At 41.7% G+C, this 20,023-nt stretch overlaps 1 protein-coding gene across 2 annotated transcripts in view; it reads left to right on the top strand.

The window, feature by feature from the left end:
- Nucleotides 1-19,749, top strand: part of klf7b (Kruppel-like factor 7b) — a 60,350-nt gene extending 40,601 nt beyond the window's left edge. Inside the window, exons 3-5 of one of the 2 annotated variants that reach the window (XR_001963877.2) lie at nucleotides 4,659-4,782; nucleotides 10,936-11,209; nucleotides 11,581-19,749. Coding sequence is in view for 1 of the 2 variants with exons in the window: in XM_018702722.2 (XP_018558238.1) it covers nucleotides 4,659-4,782; nucleotides 10,936-10,987 (176 nt within the window). In the remaining variant the exon portion in view is untranslated. Of the gene's footprint in view, nucleotides 1-4,658; nucleotides 4,783-10,935 lie in introns of both variants that reach the window. The other variant, XM_018702722.2, reaches the window with a different exon arrangement.
- Nucleotides 19,750-20,023: the final 274 nt, after the last annotated feature.

Genomic DNA, 20,023 nt, shown 5'->3' with positions numbered 1-20,023 from the left:
GCCCCCACTCATACCCCATATCACACACACACACACATGCAGGTTGGGAGTGTAGCATTTCTCCAGCAGGCCCAGAGGATAAGCTGCCAAGTGGTTTGCTATTGTATGTTGAAAATACTGGTCCTATCTTCAGTCCTGAGTGAGGAGGACTCTGTCAAGTGAGTAGGAGGATTCACACATACAGATACTTCCCCTGAAGATTCAACATGGATGATTTGTGACTCTTGAAGTAAAATCAATCACATTTTTCTGCTGTAAAATCACTCACATTTTTCACAGCTGCACCAGAGGACTGTGGGCCCTCACAGAAATATAGAACTTCCTGTTATACCTTAACTACCACAGTTGAGGTGAATTAGAAATAGCAGGAACAGAGAAATAACAACTATATCTTGAATCTTGACCATTAAAGCCCAACCAACACATCAGCAGGCCAGTAGCTTATCATAGTTACACTGGCAGCAGTGTCTACAAATGAGAAATAACAATATTTTTAGTGACAGCAATTTATGTAGCTTGACTTTCTCAAATAAAATTCAGAGTTCTGCTCTATGGGTTTCTTTTGTTTTTTAAATATTATATTTACTGTTACTGTCATCTTTAACAGTAAACTTTATTGTTCAAGTGTAAAACATCTTTATCACAAAGTGTTGCTTTTTATATTTACAAAAGGAGAAGAAGAAAAAGGGTTTTATAATTTTCTGCTGGTCTTAAAATCAAAATCGGACCTTTCTGGTCTTCCATCCACCTCTGTTGTGGTCCTGGTCACAGTGATAATGTGACATCTGCTGTATCAGTATTTCGGTCAATATTGAGATGACGATTATTTTTTATTGATTTTAGGGACAAAATCTTTTTTAATTGTTCTTTCACATCTAGATTAAAAGAGCACAGCTTCTTTCTTTCTTTCTTTCTGCTAGTTTCAGGCTGGTCACAGTTCATCTCCCAGAAGCAAAAAGTTAATAAAATTGTACCAAAACTTTTTACCCAATGTTAAAAGAACAGACCTGTTGTCACTCACTGTTCATTCAGACACAGACCTCTGACCAGATGAAATGTGACTGCATTCTTGGGAGATGTGTTTGGGAGATGGGTGGAGACAGCATGCTGTAAAACGAGTAGACACGCAGTAAGAAAACATTAGAGACGTCCCTTGGCTTTCATGTGTTCATCCTCCTGCAGTATGTGATATATTGTATATGATTTATTCTTGTTTAACATCACTCACCATAAATCCAAAATACTTCTATAAAACAGATGATGATTCGTTTCGAGAGACTAGCTCTTCACCTTATGCTCCAGTCACTTGATTTTTTGTCTTGTCCATCTGCTCTCTGTTGTTACTCTTCTTCTTTGAACTGCTGCTGTTGGCTGTTTAGGGAGCACTTGATAAGATATGCAGCAGAGTTTTCTGTGAGCGGAGCGTGTGTTTAAAACATCAATAGCCCAAATCATGATCGCGATCAATGTTTGATTAATTGTGCCCTAGCTGGTAGATGAAGTCTCTTCAGTCTCTCTCTGAGTTTCCAGCAAGTCAGTTCTTTTCCTCCAAAGGGGGTCTGAAACTCTACTGTTGGTTCTAGTTAATGTGAAGGAGCAGTAACTTAATAATGTTCTAAGTTCTTCCTGAACACACAGAAACCTCTTAGGACTCACTTCTTGTACTTGCAAGTCATCACCCAAAGCTTGTGGTGCCTACACTATCCACAGTGCAACTTGACCACTCCCACAGTTCTGTGAGAGTTTCATTTGAGTTTTGCTAGTGCGGGCTAATGTAGTCTTAAGATGAGATGATGAGTAGAGGACAGATCTAAAAAGCTCACTAGTGCGAATTTTTGTCAAAATCCAAAACACCTACTAAAGAAAAATCCTGCATGCAAATATCTTCAGGAGTGGGTAAATGTCACACACATATTAGTGTTCCCCCAGACCTGTAAACAGACTTCAATGTATAAGATCAAAAATAAAAGACCGAAAGTGACCCTAATGACAAAAAGCAACAGAAGCTTCAGTAGCTATGAGAGGTGAGACCTCACTCCCCTAAACGTCAGGATACTATCTCTTCTGTCCTCTGTCCAGGGTTGTCCACAAACAGATCAGACACTGGCAGAAGAAGGCCTGTTTCCAAAAAATGCACAATGGTGAGACGCAAACAAAACCCAAATCCCTGTTCTGGAAATCAGCAACCAACTGCACGCGATTTGACTAGAAAATTTGAATATGCAAATCCTGTAAAGCACGGCTCGTGATCTGGAATTCATTTAGTCCGAGAACAACCACGTCACCCAGCACAGCCCAGTGTGTCTGTGGATGACAGATGACTGTGTTCAAAGAGACAGGGGGGGAAATACAGGGGAAGAGGGCATCATTCACAGTTGGATGTTCCTGTAGCACATCATCTTTTACTTGTCATTGCATCACCTTGCTCTCAGAGCCACTCTGCACCTGTGAAGGTTTTGGTTGGGTTATTCTGGCTCGATGACTAAATTAAAGTTCAGAAACTCAACCTCGTGTTTAGTAGTCCCGTTGGTATGTGATGGAGAAATTTTGCCGTGTGGTGTGACTGCTGTGTGACTTATGGGTAAACAGAATGAAAGATAATGCAAATTTCTGTTTTCTTCAACTAGTTCATTAGAATATTTTCAAAAAGATCAGATACTTTTCAAAAAGGGATACTCTGTTTCGCCCTGCGATGGACTGGCGATCTGTCCAGTGTGTACCGCGCCTCTCACCCAGTGTCAGCTGGGATAGGCTCCAGTCCCACCATACAGATAATGGATGGATGGTTACACTATTTCTGTTTGCAAAAACATCATCTCAGTCACTTCAGCTGTGGTTTGAAACTGCTACTACAATTAACCTTTCCATCATTTGAAGAGAGAATTGCAGTTTAAACGTAGCTGTTGCTGCTTTTCTGGCTCTGGCACAACAAGATGATGACCAAATTGTCAATCCCAGCTTGGTTATTTGTCCAATCAGGACAACAGCTGTCAGTGAGCCCAACACCAGAGTGTATGGATCACTGATAAACTGAGGAGCTGGTGGCCACCATTTTTATTTCACCGTAGCATTACATTTAGAGAGCAAAACTCACAGAAGGGAAATTTCATTGTGTGTTTTGAATGTGCAAATTCAAGACGCCCATAATAACTGACATACTCGTGAGCACCTGTTTTTCTATTGCATCCCAACATGTTTCCACCATATTGTGAAATGCTTCAGTTCTCACATTAGCTCCACTTTGCTGTGGTTTTAGTGTGTGTTTGTGTTTGTCTCCTCACAAAGATTGGTGTGTGCTGTGATGGCAGTGGAGAGGCTGCTGGGACATCTGGCTAACTGACTGTAAGCTGCTGTATTACTCCCCATTAAGAGTCATTAAGACCCCAATTATAGTTACCACCCCCCAGTTCACACACACACACAGAGTGCTACACTAGGGGTTTGCACAGTGTGTGCAGTAGATAAACCCTGACTGAGTTTTCATTTAAATGAGACCTCTGCGTGAGGGGTCATTGGGGTCAAGGTGTTGCTGTAAGTTTGACCTAATCAGAGTCTACTGTTTAACTTTATGATGGTAGAGAAGGAGAATAAAATGATATTTGTCTCTAATCAGTTGCTGTGCAGTGGCTTCGTTGCCTTTTTTAGCCCAGCTCCAGTCACAACACACCTTCAGGTTAAGGCAACAAGACAAGACACAGAAGTATAGATATGCATGAAAGACATGTTATTGTAGTGTGATAGTGTTAGTTAGTGTTTTGTTTTCCCTGTTGTAGATCTGGTAACTTAATTACACTTAATAAAGGAAAGTGTTTTTTTTTATTCTTCTTATTATCAGTTGTATTGATTTTTTTGTGTGTGTGTGTGTGGTGATGGTGTATGCGAAGAGATTTGCTGCCTTATCTGCTGACCACACACACACACACACACAAGAACACACTGGCATACAGGCATTTACACAGTCAGACATCTGAAGACAGTCTGCTCCTACACATTACACACACACACACACACACACACACACACACACACACACACACAGCTGGAAGGCTTTCTACCACGGAGAGATAACTACAGGCTGAGAACAATAGAGCATCTCTTCTCCCATCTGGTGAACTGGGGGGTGAAACTTCATTTACATTTCAGATCTCAGCACCTCAGGGTGTATGTGTGTGTGTGTGTGTGTGTGTGGGCAGGTGTGGGGGGGCAGAAGGTTGGTGATAGAGGGAACAAAATGAGATTCATTTCAGGGTGAATTTGGGATTATGAATTAACACGCCGCAGTGCTGAAAGACTTCATTTACAGCTAATTGAGTGTATTGGCTCATTGAAATGGCTGTTGTGTTAAAACTGGTCTGCCTGTCTGGCCCCTGGGCTGTGTGTGTGTGTGTGTGTGTGTGTGTGTGTGTGTGTGTGTGTGTGTGTGTGTGTGTGTGTGTGTGTGCGTGTGCGTATGCGTGCATGTCTGTGTGTGTATCTTGTTTCTGTGTGTGTGTGTTTGGGTTTGGAAAAAGCCAGGGGTGGTAACCTATATTAGTGAACAGCTGTAGTTTAGACGTGTGAAATTAGATGTAGAAATTGTAATAAAATGTGACACCTCCTCTCTCTCTCTCTCTCCCCCTCCGTCCCCCCCTCCCCCTCTCTCTCTCTCTCTCTCTCAGGTGAGAAGCCCTATAAGTGCTCATGGGAGGGCTGCGAATGGCGTTTTGCCCGCAGTGATGAGTTGACACGACACTACCGCAAACACACCGGAGCGAAGCCATTCAAGTGCAACCACTGCGACAGGTAAACACACACACACACACAGGCAGGCAACTGCTGTACTCACAAACAGTGACAAACATATGATATACTTTCTATTTTCAGGGCACCGGTGCCCTTTATCTGCCAAGGACCTGTGTTCAACCTGTGTTTCAAATAGAATAGAAAAAATAGAACTTCAAAAAAAAAAACTGTTTACCTCTTGTCAAGTCATTAATACAGGACACAGGACTGAGGTCAGCCAGTGCATCACATATTTGAGTTTTTTTCACAGGTGTAAATAATAAAATGAATGACAGCTCAATCCATTTACCTGCTTCAGTTTCAGGGTACATCGTTAATGTTATTATTCCAAATATGTAGAGCAAAAAAAAAAAAAAAAAAAGGATGACTAATTACATCTTTAAAATCTTGAAAAATGTCAGAAGAATAGTGGAAGAAGATTACCACAACTTCTCAAAGCCCAGTGTGACATCTTCAGATTTCTTGTTTTGTCTAACAGTCTGAAGCGTAAAGATATTCTGTTTACAGATTGTTAAAAGAGAGAGGTGAGAGTTTTAAGCAGTGAATTGTTATAGATTCATTTTCTGAAGTCTTTCTTCTTCTTCTTCTTGGATAGGGATCTGGACAGCCATTTAGCTGAATAAATACTTGAGTAAATGCTCAAAGATTGTGGGAAATGCGATAGTTGGCTGTCACACAGAAGCTAGATGAGAGGATTGATAGCATTTTTATTTCTGGGTTTCCACCACAGAAATAAGACCAGGCTGTGTTTAGCCTGTAGCTTAGCAAAGACGAGCTGAGCAGAACACAAAATGTGAGCTACCAAGCTCTTGCGTTCAAGAATCATCTGAGTGTTGTTCAGAAGTAGAGAAACTTCTCTGTACAAGATTTTTGTCAATTCTTTACTGACTTTACTTGGTCAGTAAATAACTTCAGTGTGTGACTGGTCTTTAGGCCACAGTGTCTTGTTTTCAGTTTGTACAGTTAGTGTGTAAAACACAACACAAATAAGAGCTTGGCCAACAATTTCCTCCTGCTTACAAACATAGGCTAACTCTTGCAGAGCCCCCACCCACTGTGCTGAGCCCCCCCCCCCCCCCCTCAGAAACCAATACTGATCAAACTGATATCTGGTAAGAAAAGAGACAAGCTTGTAAATGAGTTTTCTCTTGCAAAACTCTTCCATGCCTCTCATTCAAATCTACAGAATGATGGAAACAACAGTTGGCAACAGAATCACAGTACAACCAATATTTTTTTTCTGCCTTTGTACATGTCTTGGTAATACATCCAGCACAGCAGGGAGTCACTCAGAGGCTCTGACAAATGATAAATAAAACAGCATTTTTCAGTCAGCCTTGCTCTACATGCATCTCACGTGGCATTCACAGACAGAGAAATGATCAACACATTTCACATCTTTTCTCTTATGCAGAAGGAAATCAAATCCCTTAGATAAACAGTTAAGAGACAAAATTCTGCAAATGAGTCGATCTGAAGCTTAGAAGGGACGCGTGGATTTTCCTAGAAACATTTTCCTCATTCAGCATCTCTGTACAGGAGGACTGTATCTTATAGTGTAGGTAGTTAATGCAGTGGTGAGGAAGGTGATCGTCTTACTTCCTAATGGATTCACATCACATGGCAGCCACAGGAAAGCATATAAGACAAATGTTGTTTTGCTTCTGTTTAGACACAGACTGGAAAATGATTCGCTTTCTAGCTATGTTATGTGGTCCGTGGTGGAAGATTCTACTCATTGATCTTATGTCAAAGCATTTTTAGGCCAACTCACGTCTGACGCAGTTTGACCTTGGTGGAAAACAAGGTAGAAAGTAGATGGGGGTGTGTGTGTTTCAAACTAAATCACCTCGTGGACAAAAGCCAGGGACGTCTTCGTGAGTCTGCTGAGAGTCAACATTGTCTCTGTTTGGCGATTGGTCCTCAAGGTGGAGAGAGTGTGTGTGTGTGTGTGTGTGTCTTTGTTTGTATGTGTATGTGCTTACTCATGCCCCTGTGCTGGCAGTTAAATGGATTCTGGCTATTGGCAGACTGGTCGCAGCTAATTGAGTGGCACCAGATGCCAGCTCCACTTTAACATACACTCATACACTTTGTGTGTGTGTGTGTGTGTGTGTGTGTGTGTGTGTGTGTGTGTGTGTGTGTGTGGTCCGGAAAGGTAGTGCAGACACACACACACACACTTTTGCCCTAGAGACAGTGTAATTGGCTGTTGTGGGTTCCCTATAGTTTGGGTTTTAGACATTAAACCCTCCAGAAACCTGCTGGAAGCTTCTAATCCCGGCTGAGAGCTGGGACTGTATTAGCTCCTTTCTGGCACAATACACACACATACACACACAATACAGTATGTAGAGACACAACACGCACATGCACACAGAACATCTAGATGCCAAGTCATATTGACTCACATTAACATTTAACCATCCACACGTAACAACGACACACTTGGATACACAACACAGACATAAGCTGTGTCACAATCGAAGCCCTGTCTACTTCAAAGTCTGCACAAAAAAGTGAGGAAGCTATTTTGAGTGTCCAGGTTTTCTAAGGTAACGGTCCTGTGTGGGTGGCAGTGACAGTTGGAGCTCTTCGCAACTTGGATGGGCATAAAAATCTCCTGATTTGATGAACATCTGTGTTTGAGGATATCGTCCTCTTTGATAAAAGTTTAAAGGCACTGAACATCAAAATGCACAGAAAGAAGTAAACTACATTTCCCAAGGGGGTTCAATTCTGTTGCATGTGCTAGTAACGTCAATCTGAAGCTAAAGATAACTCTTTGTTTTGATCCTAGGTACAGCAAATTAGTATCCTGTATTTATTACAGCTCAGATTTGGCCTCTGTCTGGTGTCTCCTCTACAGCAACAACTGCTTGGGCTTATGGGTGCTGTAGTATTTAGGGCTTACACAGATTCTGGTGCTACCAAAGAGGAAGTAGAGTCATTGTTTATGTTTCCAGATTTTCCCTTTAAGGTAAATGGAAACATGGTTAACATGACCAGGATACCCCTCAGTTTTTACAGTACACACACACTCACACGCACACACACACACACACACACACACACACACACACACACACATCTGTGGTGGGCGGAGCTCAACAAATATTAACATGAGAATGGCAAAAAGTGGCAGCCATGGAGAGGTTAACATTAGATAGACTGTTCAATCTGACAGTGTTTCTCCTGGGGGAAACACACACACACACACACACACACACACACACGGCAGTCAGTCTGTCATTAATCCTGCCTAATCAAGCGGGGACCCCCTGATGTTTCCATGGAGCTGGAAGGAGGAGGAGAGAGGAGGACAAAAAAGAAGTGAGGAGGAGAAGGGAGAGTTTAGAGGAGGAGATTGAGGAAGAGATTGGGGGGGTGGTCATGTACCAGCTGGTCTGGCTGCCCCACCCCACCCCACCCCCACCCCCCAACACTGACACAGTAACTGGCATGGCCATCTGTCCAACCACACACACACACACACACACACAGATTGGTGAAGGTGCTCAGTAGGTACCACATGGCCAGCTGAGGGCTGAGGGGAGACTGCAGACGACAGAGAGCAAAGTTTAACTGTACATTCATTCACACCGTGTTGACAGTAACACTCTGAAATCTGAAAACGTAGATGAATTTGCATGTCAAAAGGGGATTCTGTCCACACAGTTCGCCACAGTTCTGTTTGCGCTGATATTCTGCCCAAACAGCAGGAGTTAGCTGAATCTACCTCCCTCTGCAAATGAGATGACACTGCAGTAATAATGGCAGTTTGTTTATTTCAACCTAGAATGTGTATTAGCCCATAAAACAGTAATCTGATTGAGGACTGTTGATTTAATCCATTAGCCGCGGTGAGTTCTAGCTAGATATTTTAAGGGGAGAGTCACATGTATTGTGTAATCGGTTACACTGACATTTAAAATGAATGATTGCAGTGACAGCACATTTGAAAAGATCTGATTTCAGGAATGGAAATTGCTAGGTAGTGTGGATGGGAGGAAGAGAAAATGACACATATTCAGGTTAATGCACATCAACATCTCAACGCATCTCAGACAGGAAGAGAGGCGAAAGAGTGATAAAAGTGAGGAGTGATAGCTTGACTTCAGAAATCATCAGGAGAATTTAATAACACCCAGCAGGAAGCGGCGGGTTTGCACTGTCACCGAATACAGCTGACATCTTCTTTGGGTCTTTTCAGTAAATTTTGTTGGCATATTTTTGGATCATATGGTGTTGGTTTCATGTGCCAGTACTTTTCTCAGAATCCAATCAGTACTATTTGTATTTCTCTTCCAGCAAGCCTCCCATCAGTACAGCCAGTCTGTTTGCGGGCAGTGGTATTTTTATAAGGAATAAAGTCCCCCCCCCCCCCGGACAATGACAGAAATATACCTGCTGTTTTCACTTTTATTTTTCAGTTTTGACTTTCAGTTTTAAACCATCATCAGAAGGAGGCAGAGGCGAGGAATTTAACAACAGCTGAGGTACACCAGTTGTGTTAGCTCATCTGTTATCAAACTGAGCATCAGCATTTGCAGAATATATCAGAACATGGTACTTACAGCTCAATGCACAGGAGGGTGTCTGACTGCTTTTCAGCTGAATTTGCATGAGTCCTTGAACATTTCTACAGGCCTCTTTGGATTTCTTTTTTCTGTGCTATACTTTGAATCAAGTTCCTGCAGAATCTAAAGACTGACGTTAAGAGAATGAAGCATGAGAGAGACAGCACATTCTGCTGCAGCGTGGCAAACTTATATTGTACTATTGAGTGTTTGGCTCTGTCTGCTTGTATCTGGATAGAACAACAGCCTGTCTGAATGCACACTCACACACACAAAGAATAGCCTTGACTAATTAATAATGAATAAAGCCTCTGGCAAATTGAATTTTTAATTTCTCGTATTATTCTCTCCCACATTTTGTTTTGCCTCTCCTTTAGTCACATCATTTGTGATTCATTTTATCGTGCATGTTCAGCTCTAATATCTTCACAGTGGTGTAGGCTAATAAAATTAAAACCTCCATTGTGAAGACATAACATGATATTGTGAATCTTATATTATACATCATCAGCACCTGGTTTTATATCTCTCTCATAGCAGGTGCAGTCACTGCTGAGTTAAATGGCCCGGCATCAGAAAGCACCGGCAGCCTGTCTGCATTAGTGTCCATGTTCACAATACATATCTAATTAGTTTCTACAGCAGTATTTTCCTGCGCTCAGTCCTCCAGTGCAGAGCTGTGAAGGTCTTGGCTGTGATTTATGGTGGTGTTTTAGTCATATTTAGGGAAACACTGAGTCTGAATTGGGCCATATTCGAGTGTCAGACTGTGACTGTAGTTCACTGTTGCTCTAAAATGCAGTGTTTCAAATCTCTGTAGTCCTCAACATAACTACATTTGTGTGTTACGGTGTGTGTCTTCACAGTGACATAATATCTTTTCCGGTGAGCTGCATTCATTCAGTTAAACATGGCTCTACAGAAACATCTTTGGCACCTGTAGAAACTAACTCCTTATCTATCAATTTGACATATTACCACTTGTTAGATAACTCAAAGGTCATTTTTGAGAGATGTGTCCTGTGGGACTTATTCCAGTGAGGTGGAGTCACTCTGGTTGAGTTGGCTTTAGCTGAAGTTAGCATGCCTTCTATTCAAAGCGGGGGGTGCTCCACGTATTCCCAGCAAACACACAGAGACAGGGCTGGAAGCGTGGAGCATTTCCAGCAAATACACATTGCCAGTGGGAAGTTCAAGGGGCCTGGGATTATGGAAAGTTCCCAAGAAATACACTGAGCCAGTGGGGATTTAAGGCAGCCTGGGAGTGTGGCTCACTCACAGCTAAGATACAGAGCTTGTGGCACTGTGCTGCAACACTTGCCAACCTGACACATTACGGTTATTTTGTGCAAATCTGTAATAAAATGGGATTAATTGCGCTTTGGCACACATCTTTACATTGTCAGTGGTATGTGATGTTGTTTTTCTTCTCTGCTGCTGTGATTCAGTTTTCACACTGTGATACAGTTTTGTCTTTACATTTGTCATTTCCTGTATTTTGCCTACATATACCATGCACATTTGGGATGTTAGATGAATATTCCTGACACGGTTTCTCTGTTTCTCTCTGCAGGTGTTTCTCTCGGTCAGACCACCTGGCCCTGCACATGAAGAGGCACATCTGAGGGCGAACAGAAGAGGAGTAGGAGAGGAGAAGAAGCAAGAGGAGGAAGAGGAGGAGGAGGAGAGATAGGAGGAGAGAGGGATGGGCAGTCGAGCTACCAACCGCCCGCCTCGTTTACCCCGTCCAAAAAGCAGTCGGCGGCCATGACGCCTGCAGGGCAGCGCATCCATCTGAGTGGGCCTCGACAGGAGGGCCTAAGACGGGGATTGGAGGAAAACGAGGAGTAGCTAGATTGTTGTTTTTCTTTGAAATTACACACTCACACACTTGCAATAGTTAAAAAAAATATCCACACACCTGTCTTTGAATGCATCATCCCGGTGACCCCCAGCTGCTCTCACGTAGCTCTGGGGGCTTGGACACTGCCAAACCAACATATACTTAACTCGCTTGCTGAAACATTACGCCACCTCTTTTCTTTCTCTGTATTCAGTGTGTTTAAACCATAAAGTCACTTTGGGTGAGGAGATGGTTCAGTGGGAGAACTTTAAATATCCGTATAGTCAGTTGTTAGTGCTTTGCCGGCTTCTGAAATCAAATACTCAACTACTTTTCTTTGTTTTTTTTAAATGTTTTTCATAAACGGAACATAAGAAACCATCACCTGCCGCAGTCAGCTCCAGTAATCTATGTGAAGAAAACAACAATGCCAAAATCTGCAGGAGAGAGACTGTACAGATCGACTTATAGCATGGCTGACAATCGAACCCAGGGCTCAGACGCTGGGTGTTTTGGTGCACCCATGGGACCTCGGTCAGCGGGTGCTGCTGCAGCTCTCAGGCTCTCCTTCAGTGGGTGTTTGCATCTCTCACCTTCACCGAGACGCCTGCCGCCTCCACAGGCCATCTGACAGAAATGCGCAGCGACACTTTCTCTTTTTTTCTACTTAGAGGACAATAATTCTTCTTGTTGTTATTACAAAGAATGACACTTTGTTCTTTTCTCTCTTGGAGAAAATGTCTTAAAACTCACTGAATTGTGTTTGAGAAAAAAAAAACTGAAAATCTAAGATGACTTCAACAGAATGTGTGGGATGAGAAGGAGAGCGTTGTTGGTCTTTTAATCCCCATGTGCACTGACTCTGTTTCTGCGGTCAGTAAGCAACCAGAGGATGAACAAAAAACAGAATCGCACCAACTCTCAGAAAAACGGATTTGGGATTTTTTTTGTGGACAAAAATAAAAGAAGAGAGCAGAGAGGTCTTCGGTTTTTTGTGCTGCTCTTTCTGGTCGGTGATTCAGTCCAGCTGAAAATCAGAAACCCAGGCATGACCCTCCGTGGACTCTCACACCACCAGAGTCAGACGGAGGACTCGCGAAAAACTGGAAACCTGTTTGGTTTTTGTTGTTTGTTTGTTTTTTGTGTTTTGTTTTCGGCTTTTTGTTGATTCTGAAAATCATCCTGGAGCTCTTTCACAGACTCTCACAGATCTCGTCTCCCTGGCAGCACTGCACGGCGAGGAAAGATGATGAAGAGCTGCTTTTTGGTTTTACACGTGGGACTAAAGACGCCAACCAACCTCTGTGTGGTGGTGCCGAACAGACACGGTCACACCGGCCCGGTCAAATTTGCCTGTTTTCGTATCCATTGACTGCACTGACTTTTTTTCAATGTTATCTGTGCTTTTTTTTCTACAGCGGAAAAATATGGAAAAAAAAGAAACACAAAGAAAAAAAATCATAAAAAGACTTGGAAAAAATACACAACAAAAACAATGCTGTCTCGCTCTACACATTACGTACAGAACAAACAACAAACACACACACTTACACTGCAGTTTCTTTGCTCACGGCTCTTCTTGAGATAAGACTAATAAGATTTAGGAAAATAATTATTAAACTAATGAACAGAGTTGGAAAACAAAACACTGCATGGCAGGCTTTATTGCAAACACACACACACACACACACACACACACACACACACACACACCAGCTCATGAACACACACATGCACACTCTTCCTGGAATTATATGTTCTGCTCCCAAATCTTTTTTCACAGTAGGAATTTAGCAACTGTTGTTTAGTAGAAGAGTATCTTAGCTCTCAGCTGGAGGTAACAAACGAGTCCAAATCCTCTGAAGTGAGAAATCAGCTTGTTCTCAATTCCAACAATCACCCACATATCCCTCGCTCCAGTTTGTGCCTCTCATTTAATCAGCGTTTTTTTTTTGTTTTGTTTTGTTTTTTTTTTTTACTTCTGAGACTCTGGTTACGTTGTTGGTTACAGCTGAGCGTATGAGCCAGTGTTTTCAGCAAAAACAAAGAGAACGTGAATAACCCTCAGAGACCCTTCTATCCTGCCTCATGTACAGTGAATTTGAAAGTCATGAAGTTGAATCCATCACCTCAGACAAAAAAAAAAAATCTGAATTATTACATCCACTCTCCAGTCAATCAATAGGAAGATCTTGGAAAAATTACTAAACTGGCTAACAGCGATATAACCTGGAAATCAGTTTGTCAGCAAACTGTCACTGGGATCGCAAACCTTTTTTTGTTGGCATCTGCAACATAGGCCACTCACAGGCCAATACAACTGAAAATGATTTGCATGAGCCTCAGTAAAGACCCAGGTTAAAGATTTTAACTCACTGTACATAAGTAATAAGATATAATAACATATGTTAGTTATTGCAGGGTGGAGTCTTTTGGTCCCGTTACACCAGCATTTATGATGGTGGTATTTGCATTTGAATTCAGTTCATTTTAACAGAAGTGTCAAAGAGGAGAATTCACTCATGATAGCAGACGTTTGTGCAGAGCTTTAATTTTAGCAAACTAAAATAAACAAGTAAATAAATATATTTTGATTCCTAAGGCCTGTGAGTGGTTAGCTTCCCGGCTAATAATGTAGCCAACAACCAACACAAACCCTCAGAGAATTACGTCTTCAAAAACCAACAGGTTTTCAAAGTTATACTTAACATTTGGTGGAAATAATGGCTCATTTCTGTGACTTGAATGTAATCATTAATATTAAAATCTCGAATGTAAAAAATAATACATGAGAGGTGGAAACTGGTGCGAGCGTATTTTCACACCGCCTGCTTCCTCTGCTCGACGGTTGCAGAAAAAAATAAAATCACCTTGCAATCAGGGCATTACTGATACCGCCAACATCAACGCCAACACTGACACCGCTGGTCCATCCGCCCACCACCACCTATATGCCCCGTAGCACATGCAAACAGTCTAATACGCGCTGCTGCTGACTGGTGCAGCTGGGTTAGGGGTGCAGGGTTCCTGAAGCTGGCAGGAGATTTCATATCCCATCATGCCCAGTCATCGTGCCAGTTGGCCTTGCCAGCCTTCATTAGGTGAAACAGTGAAAACATTCCCCTTCAGGGGGGGTTTATGGTGCAGCTTCGAACAATCGATACCAAAAACCTCCAGCGTGGAACTGCCCTTCAGCCACGGGCAGAGTCTCCCCAGTCAGGAGAGATCAGCGGGAGACCGCCTCCATATGAGGCCTCTGTATCCAGCGGCAGCTTTCTCTACTAACTCTCTCTTTCTGCTAAATATGACGTAAAGCAGCCCACGTTTGAGACAAATCCAGTGTTTCACTTTTGATTTCATTTCATTGTTACTGGTTTTTGTTACAAAAGCTGTATTGATGGTTGTTTTCTTCAGCTTGGTAGATGCAAAGTCATGCCAAAATGTTGAGACATGCAAAGGGATGTAGAGGGAGCCCTCCTATATAGGACGTACAATCATAGAGGGATGGGGATCGTAGCACTTTTGTGAGGCTTTTGATGGCATGAATGTGTGTGTGTGTGTGTGTGTGTGTGTGTGTGTGTGTGTGTGTGTGTGTGTGTGTGTGTGTGTGTATCTGTCCCATTAGGCATACTGTGAGGCAGGCAGTGATTCAGCAAAGTGGTTGGTTTAACAGATTTTTAACTGCTGAACATGTGTGCAACCATGTGGGAGAAATGTTGGTTGATACATTTGGAAAATGCTTTTAATCAAAGCAATGGCTTACAATGTTTTTATTAGGTTTTCGTTCTGACCCTTCATTTGTTCACACATTCATACAAGTCATGGGGCTCGATGACTTAAGTCAAAGAGATGCAAACTTGCACTTCATATTAAAGTCAGACTCTTCCCTAACAGATTAATTGAAATCACAGTTTTCTTAAGGACACTAATGGCTCATTTTATTTTGTTTCTTTTCCTCCTTCCTCAAAATCTCAGAATTTGTTCTGATTATTAAAAAACCGGTGAAATAATAATGATAATACAAGTTTCCAGATTGGATCTTAAAGAGACCATTTACAGCACAAAGACTGACCGTTTAATCATTTTATACATAAATGAAGTCAGACGCAAAATCAGCAGCTCATTTGCATTTTGTCCTCAATTGTCACTTTGTATTACAGGACGCATTTTCTAAGCTGCTAATCCCCAAAGAGGATCTAATTTACAGAAAGCTGAGGGGATCAGAGCCTTCTTGCAGCTGGAAGCAAACTTTTACATGAATGGTGACTTAAAATTGAAGTTGGATTGATCTGCTCCTTTTAAACATGAACAAATATTTGGGTGAAAATTGATAAACAGTGAATAAGATGAGCCTTAAGTACACTCTAAAGGAAACGCATCATTTTGAGCACATTTCTGTTGTTTTTTTGTGATAACATTCTCAACAGTTGTGCCCCAACCAATGTAATCATAGGATACCGTTTCCCACTTTAGAGCAGAAATTTTAAAATGCTCAGTTAAAACCATTGTGCTGGCAGCAAAGACACCTCATAGTTTCTATTCTCTTTAATTAAAATTCCTTCTGACATGTGGCAGATCTCAAAGTCACTTCTGATACGAATTCACATTTAGTTCCCTTCATGTCTCTCAGCCAGTTGAAGCAGGTTTTCTGTCACAGTGTCGCTCCGGGTCTCCCGTCATCTCTCAGGCTCCTCCAGGCCAGCTAGCTGCCGTCCCACAGCTCTGATTAGCATTAGCACTCCCGGGTCCTCTTCTCTACTTGCAGTTCAGCTAATGAGATAGCTCTGGGTCATGGGGAAACTGAGTGGTCTGGGAAAGAAAAAACAAAAGGGACCTTGAGCCGGACTAGCTCCAGCGGTCCGTACCCATTAGCACAGAGAAATGCCAGGAGACAGTGAGATGTTTGTCAAACAGACTAACCTCTGATGAAAGAAAATTTTAAACATCATTTACCCATATAAACATCCAAACCCTTAAATCGGCCCCTGTATTTTCTCTCATGTATTACAGATAAAATAAATTACCATTTATCTGCAAAGTCCCATCAGATATTTATTCCACTCTATGTCCCCCAACCCTCCCTCTTCCTTCCCAGTTTAAGTGCCATTCTTGTTTCCCTCCATCCCTCCATCCTCACCCCATCTCTCCCTCTCTGTCCACAGCAGTTGTCCATGCACTATCGGCTGCAGGAATGCTGAATGCACACTTTACACATTTTGCCCAAAGATTTGCATATTTGCAAGTTAACTGCTGTGAATGTAGTAGATGTAGAGGAACGAGCCGAGAGGCAGAGATGCAGAAAATTAGTGATGGATGGAAGGTGGAAGGAGAGGGATTGTTTTCCTTACATGCTTGTCCCATTAAATCTTAATTACCGGTACGCTCCGACTCTTCATGCTTCGTATCATTCTTAGTCTCTTGTCCACTGTCAGCTGGAGCCGAACTCATTGTTCACAAATGTAAAATAATGTTCTCATGGTCTTATAGGGTGCCCGGTATAGTGGCGCTAGCAGCTTAAGCAGGAGTGAAGTAGCTTTAGTTTAAGTTAGCTTCTTAGCACACTGCAAATAGCACCGTCAAGTCTCATATATCAGAGTGGAAGGTGGACTGGACTGAACCAATGTTCAACATCACCAACTTAAAGCAAGTTTCCCATTGCCATACATGAAAGGGTCAGAGTTTAGAGCACATCAAGAGGAAACTGTACCCTTTGGGACTAACTAAAGGTGTTTTCACACTGGCAGGATTGTCCAGATGTGGGAACGGTTCCCCTGAAAACTTGGTAGTATGAGCAATTTTTCCAAACTTTCCAAAAGGTGCATAAGAAGAAACCGTGCACAAGTATATCTGAAATCAATTCATACCCCACAACACAAAACTTGTGTGCATGTCATGATAACATTATTACTGCCATTCTTGCAACGTTAGCAAGAAATCAGATGTATGAGCATTAACATGCAACAGCATCAACTTGATGGCACAGGACAAATAAGCGTTACAGAAAAATGCCAGCAGTTGAGGGCTTTTTTCACTAACATGAGATAATTCACATTAATTTGAAGTTTCACTCATCAAAACGTGCCATACTAGCAACTCATTCATTAACACTGTAGAAAATGTATCTGCAGTTTGCAGTTGACTATGATTTGTGAAATGATTTGTGTGAAATGGACCCCATGACCAGTAAACCAGTGTGAAAACTGACCAGCACTGCTTTGGATTGAAACCAACAGACCCAGTGTGAAAACAGCCTTTAGACCTCCCTGTTATTTGGACATAGTCCTTTGAGGAACCACACTTCAGTTTCCAGAGTTTTCCACCCTATCACCCTGAAGAAGGATTGTTACTTCTGGCAGCTTTTGTAAATAGCGTGAGATCTTGCATACAGACCGCTCTGTGTGAAATTAACCGTATGTGGCGACAGCACTGTCTCAGACATTTCAGCATTTCTATAGATCTGCTTTAGTTCTCGCAAACATTGCACTACATGATCATACTTAGCTATTGCACTCTCCATGTGCGCGCACTGCTAGCATAGTCTGTTGGAGCACTCTGTCAAATATCCACTTAACATTTGTTACACGTCCAGGATGCACTTTGCCACCAAGAACCATTTACTATAGGTCCACTTGCCATCAGACCGACATATCTACTTAACCTTCCAGTGAAATGCCTTGTTTCATCACTCATTATTCTGGGGGAATATATTGTACTTTACACTCAGTCACGTTGTGACTTGGTTGAACTTTCTTGGTATCAGTGGCATCCCGGAGTGTCTGTCTGTAACTACTGTGTTTGTCCATGCTTGATGTGTCAGTATATAAGAGATTCACAGGTCTTTACCCCTCTCCTTGTGTCTGTATGTTTCACCTCACCCACACCGTACCCTCTCCACCGAAACCACAACCATCAGAGCCCTCTGGGGCCCAACATGCTGATAGTCTTTAGATACAGTATTCTCAAGAGCTATGCAGCTTGGGCGCTCCAAGCAGTTCTTTGGTGAGACTGCAATAACTTTTCCACCTTGCCGGCCAAACGTCTTCAGTTTGCTTAACTTCAGTCAACCCATCCTTGTCGGTGCTTTTCCATCTCTGGCCAGTTTATCTACTCAGTTCTGATGCCTGATGCTTTCTTGTTTAGTTCTTTTAGTTAAAGAACAACCTTTAATCTCTTTATATGAAAAGAGGATTGGTACCAAAAATGTCTGATTGTCTGTGGTACAAAACTCATGTCTCTGTCATACAGCATCATATCAATCCCTAATAATCTCTTGATCTCCAGTAATAGGTTTACAAAGTTAAACCTATTACTGGTGGGATCTGGCATTATTTGATATAGTGATTAAACTGTCCTGGTTCCTGTGCAACAAAACAAGCTATACTAAATAGATGTGTTGTAAAGTAATCATCTGCCCACCACGCTACACAATTATTTTTCTCACATCACTAATCTTGGTTCTGGGATCTTCTCCACACTGTAAACATTTGCAGTCAGTTTACTGAGAGCTACAATTTAATGTCCACCTACACCTACAGACAGATAGAAAGATTAATTTTTGTTTTATGGAGACTCATTTATGGAAACAGTTACCTCTCAGCAGGTCAAAAAGTTCTTTTATACCGTGAGGTTTTTTTTTCCTTACAATGTGGGTCTTATTTTGATCCTTCTGTCTATCATTCTTATTGATTAAGACAACATGTTGCTGCTCACTGACTGCTTTTCAGAGATCAAGACAACTTTAAATCTTAAATCTTTAAAGTGCCAAACAAAAGTTTTTGTACATTTTGGTTAAAATTGAGGTTTTCGATATAAGTTTAGCTTAGCTCTTAGAGGTGGGGTTTGGGGATGGTGATGCAGAACATATTACCGTAATCAACAGGAATGATAAATAAGACAAAATAACGACCCAGATTGGACAGAAAAAGACATTTTAAGCATCAGGATCCACACTTACTGTGACAGAAACCTGGTGGAGACACGGAAAGGCTTTTGGTGCCAATCCTCATTCTTCATATTAAGTGAAGTTACTGATCCAGTGTCGTCATGTAGTGGAAGCTGGTAATTTAGCACCATTATATCTACTGTGTGTCCATAGTCAACTGAAACCACACAGCTGTATGTTTTCTGGGATGAATGGACATGTAGAAAACATGGTCCTGACAGGTCATGGTCATGGTCTCACTTGTGTCCTACAAAGGCTCTGTAACCCTGATACCTTTTCATATCAACCTTCAGTCCATAAACCATCACTCTCACCCGCCTTCCTCTCCTCTGTCACTGTCACATCTGTTGAGTTTTTTTTTTTTTTTTCTTATTTTAAGTTCTCTTACAATTTTTTGCTGTACAAAGTGTTTAAAATATTATTTGTATTATATGATGTTAGTATGGTAATGTTCTTTATTAAGGAAGAAGAAAATTTATTTTTGTTACTGGTCTGTTTCATAATTCTTTTCTAAATTGGTATTGTAAGATATCTATGCAAGAACTGTTAAGTGGAGCATTTTTATTTAAGAATGTAATATGTGTAATAAATGGTAGAATCTGGTCATGGCTCTTTAGTTGTTTGTTCTGTTATTTGGAAAAGCTTTTTCTCAGCAGGCAGTGTCTGAGCTCACATCAAAAGCTAGGCTAGGAGGGCTATGGGTTCTGTTCTGTGTTTTCCTACATATGATATGTTGTATTAATCTAAAAATATGAGTCTGTCCTGCTAAATAGCAGCATTTGGGTATCATGCAAATGGGTATCAACATCCCACTTGCATCCCTTCACTTTAAACAAGGCGGGCTCTGAATATAACCTTCCAGAAAATGACACCACC

This window comes from Lates calcarifer, linkage group LG1 (genome assembly GCF_001640805.2).
Source record: "Lates calcarifer isolate ASB-BC8 linkage group LG1, TLL_Latcal_v3, whole genome shotgun sequence".
NCBI lineage: Eukaryota > Metazoa > Chordata > Actinopteri > Centropomidae > Lates > Lates calcarifer.
Note: the sequence above shows the minus strand (reverse complement) of the source record. Positions and strands in the feature narration are given on the sequence as shown.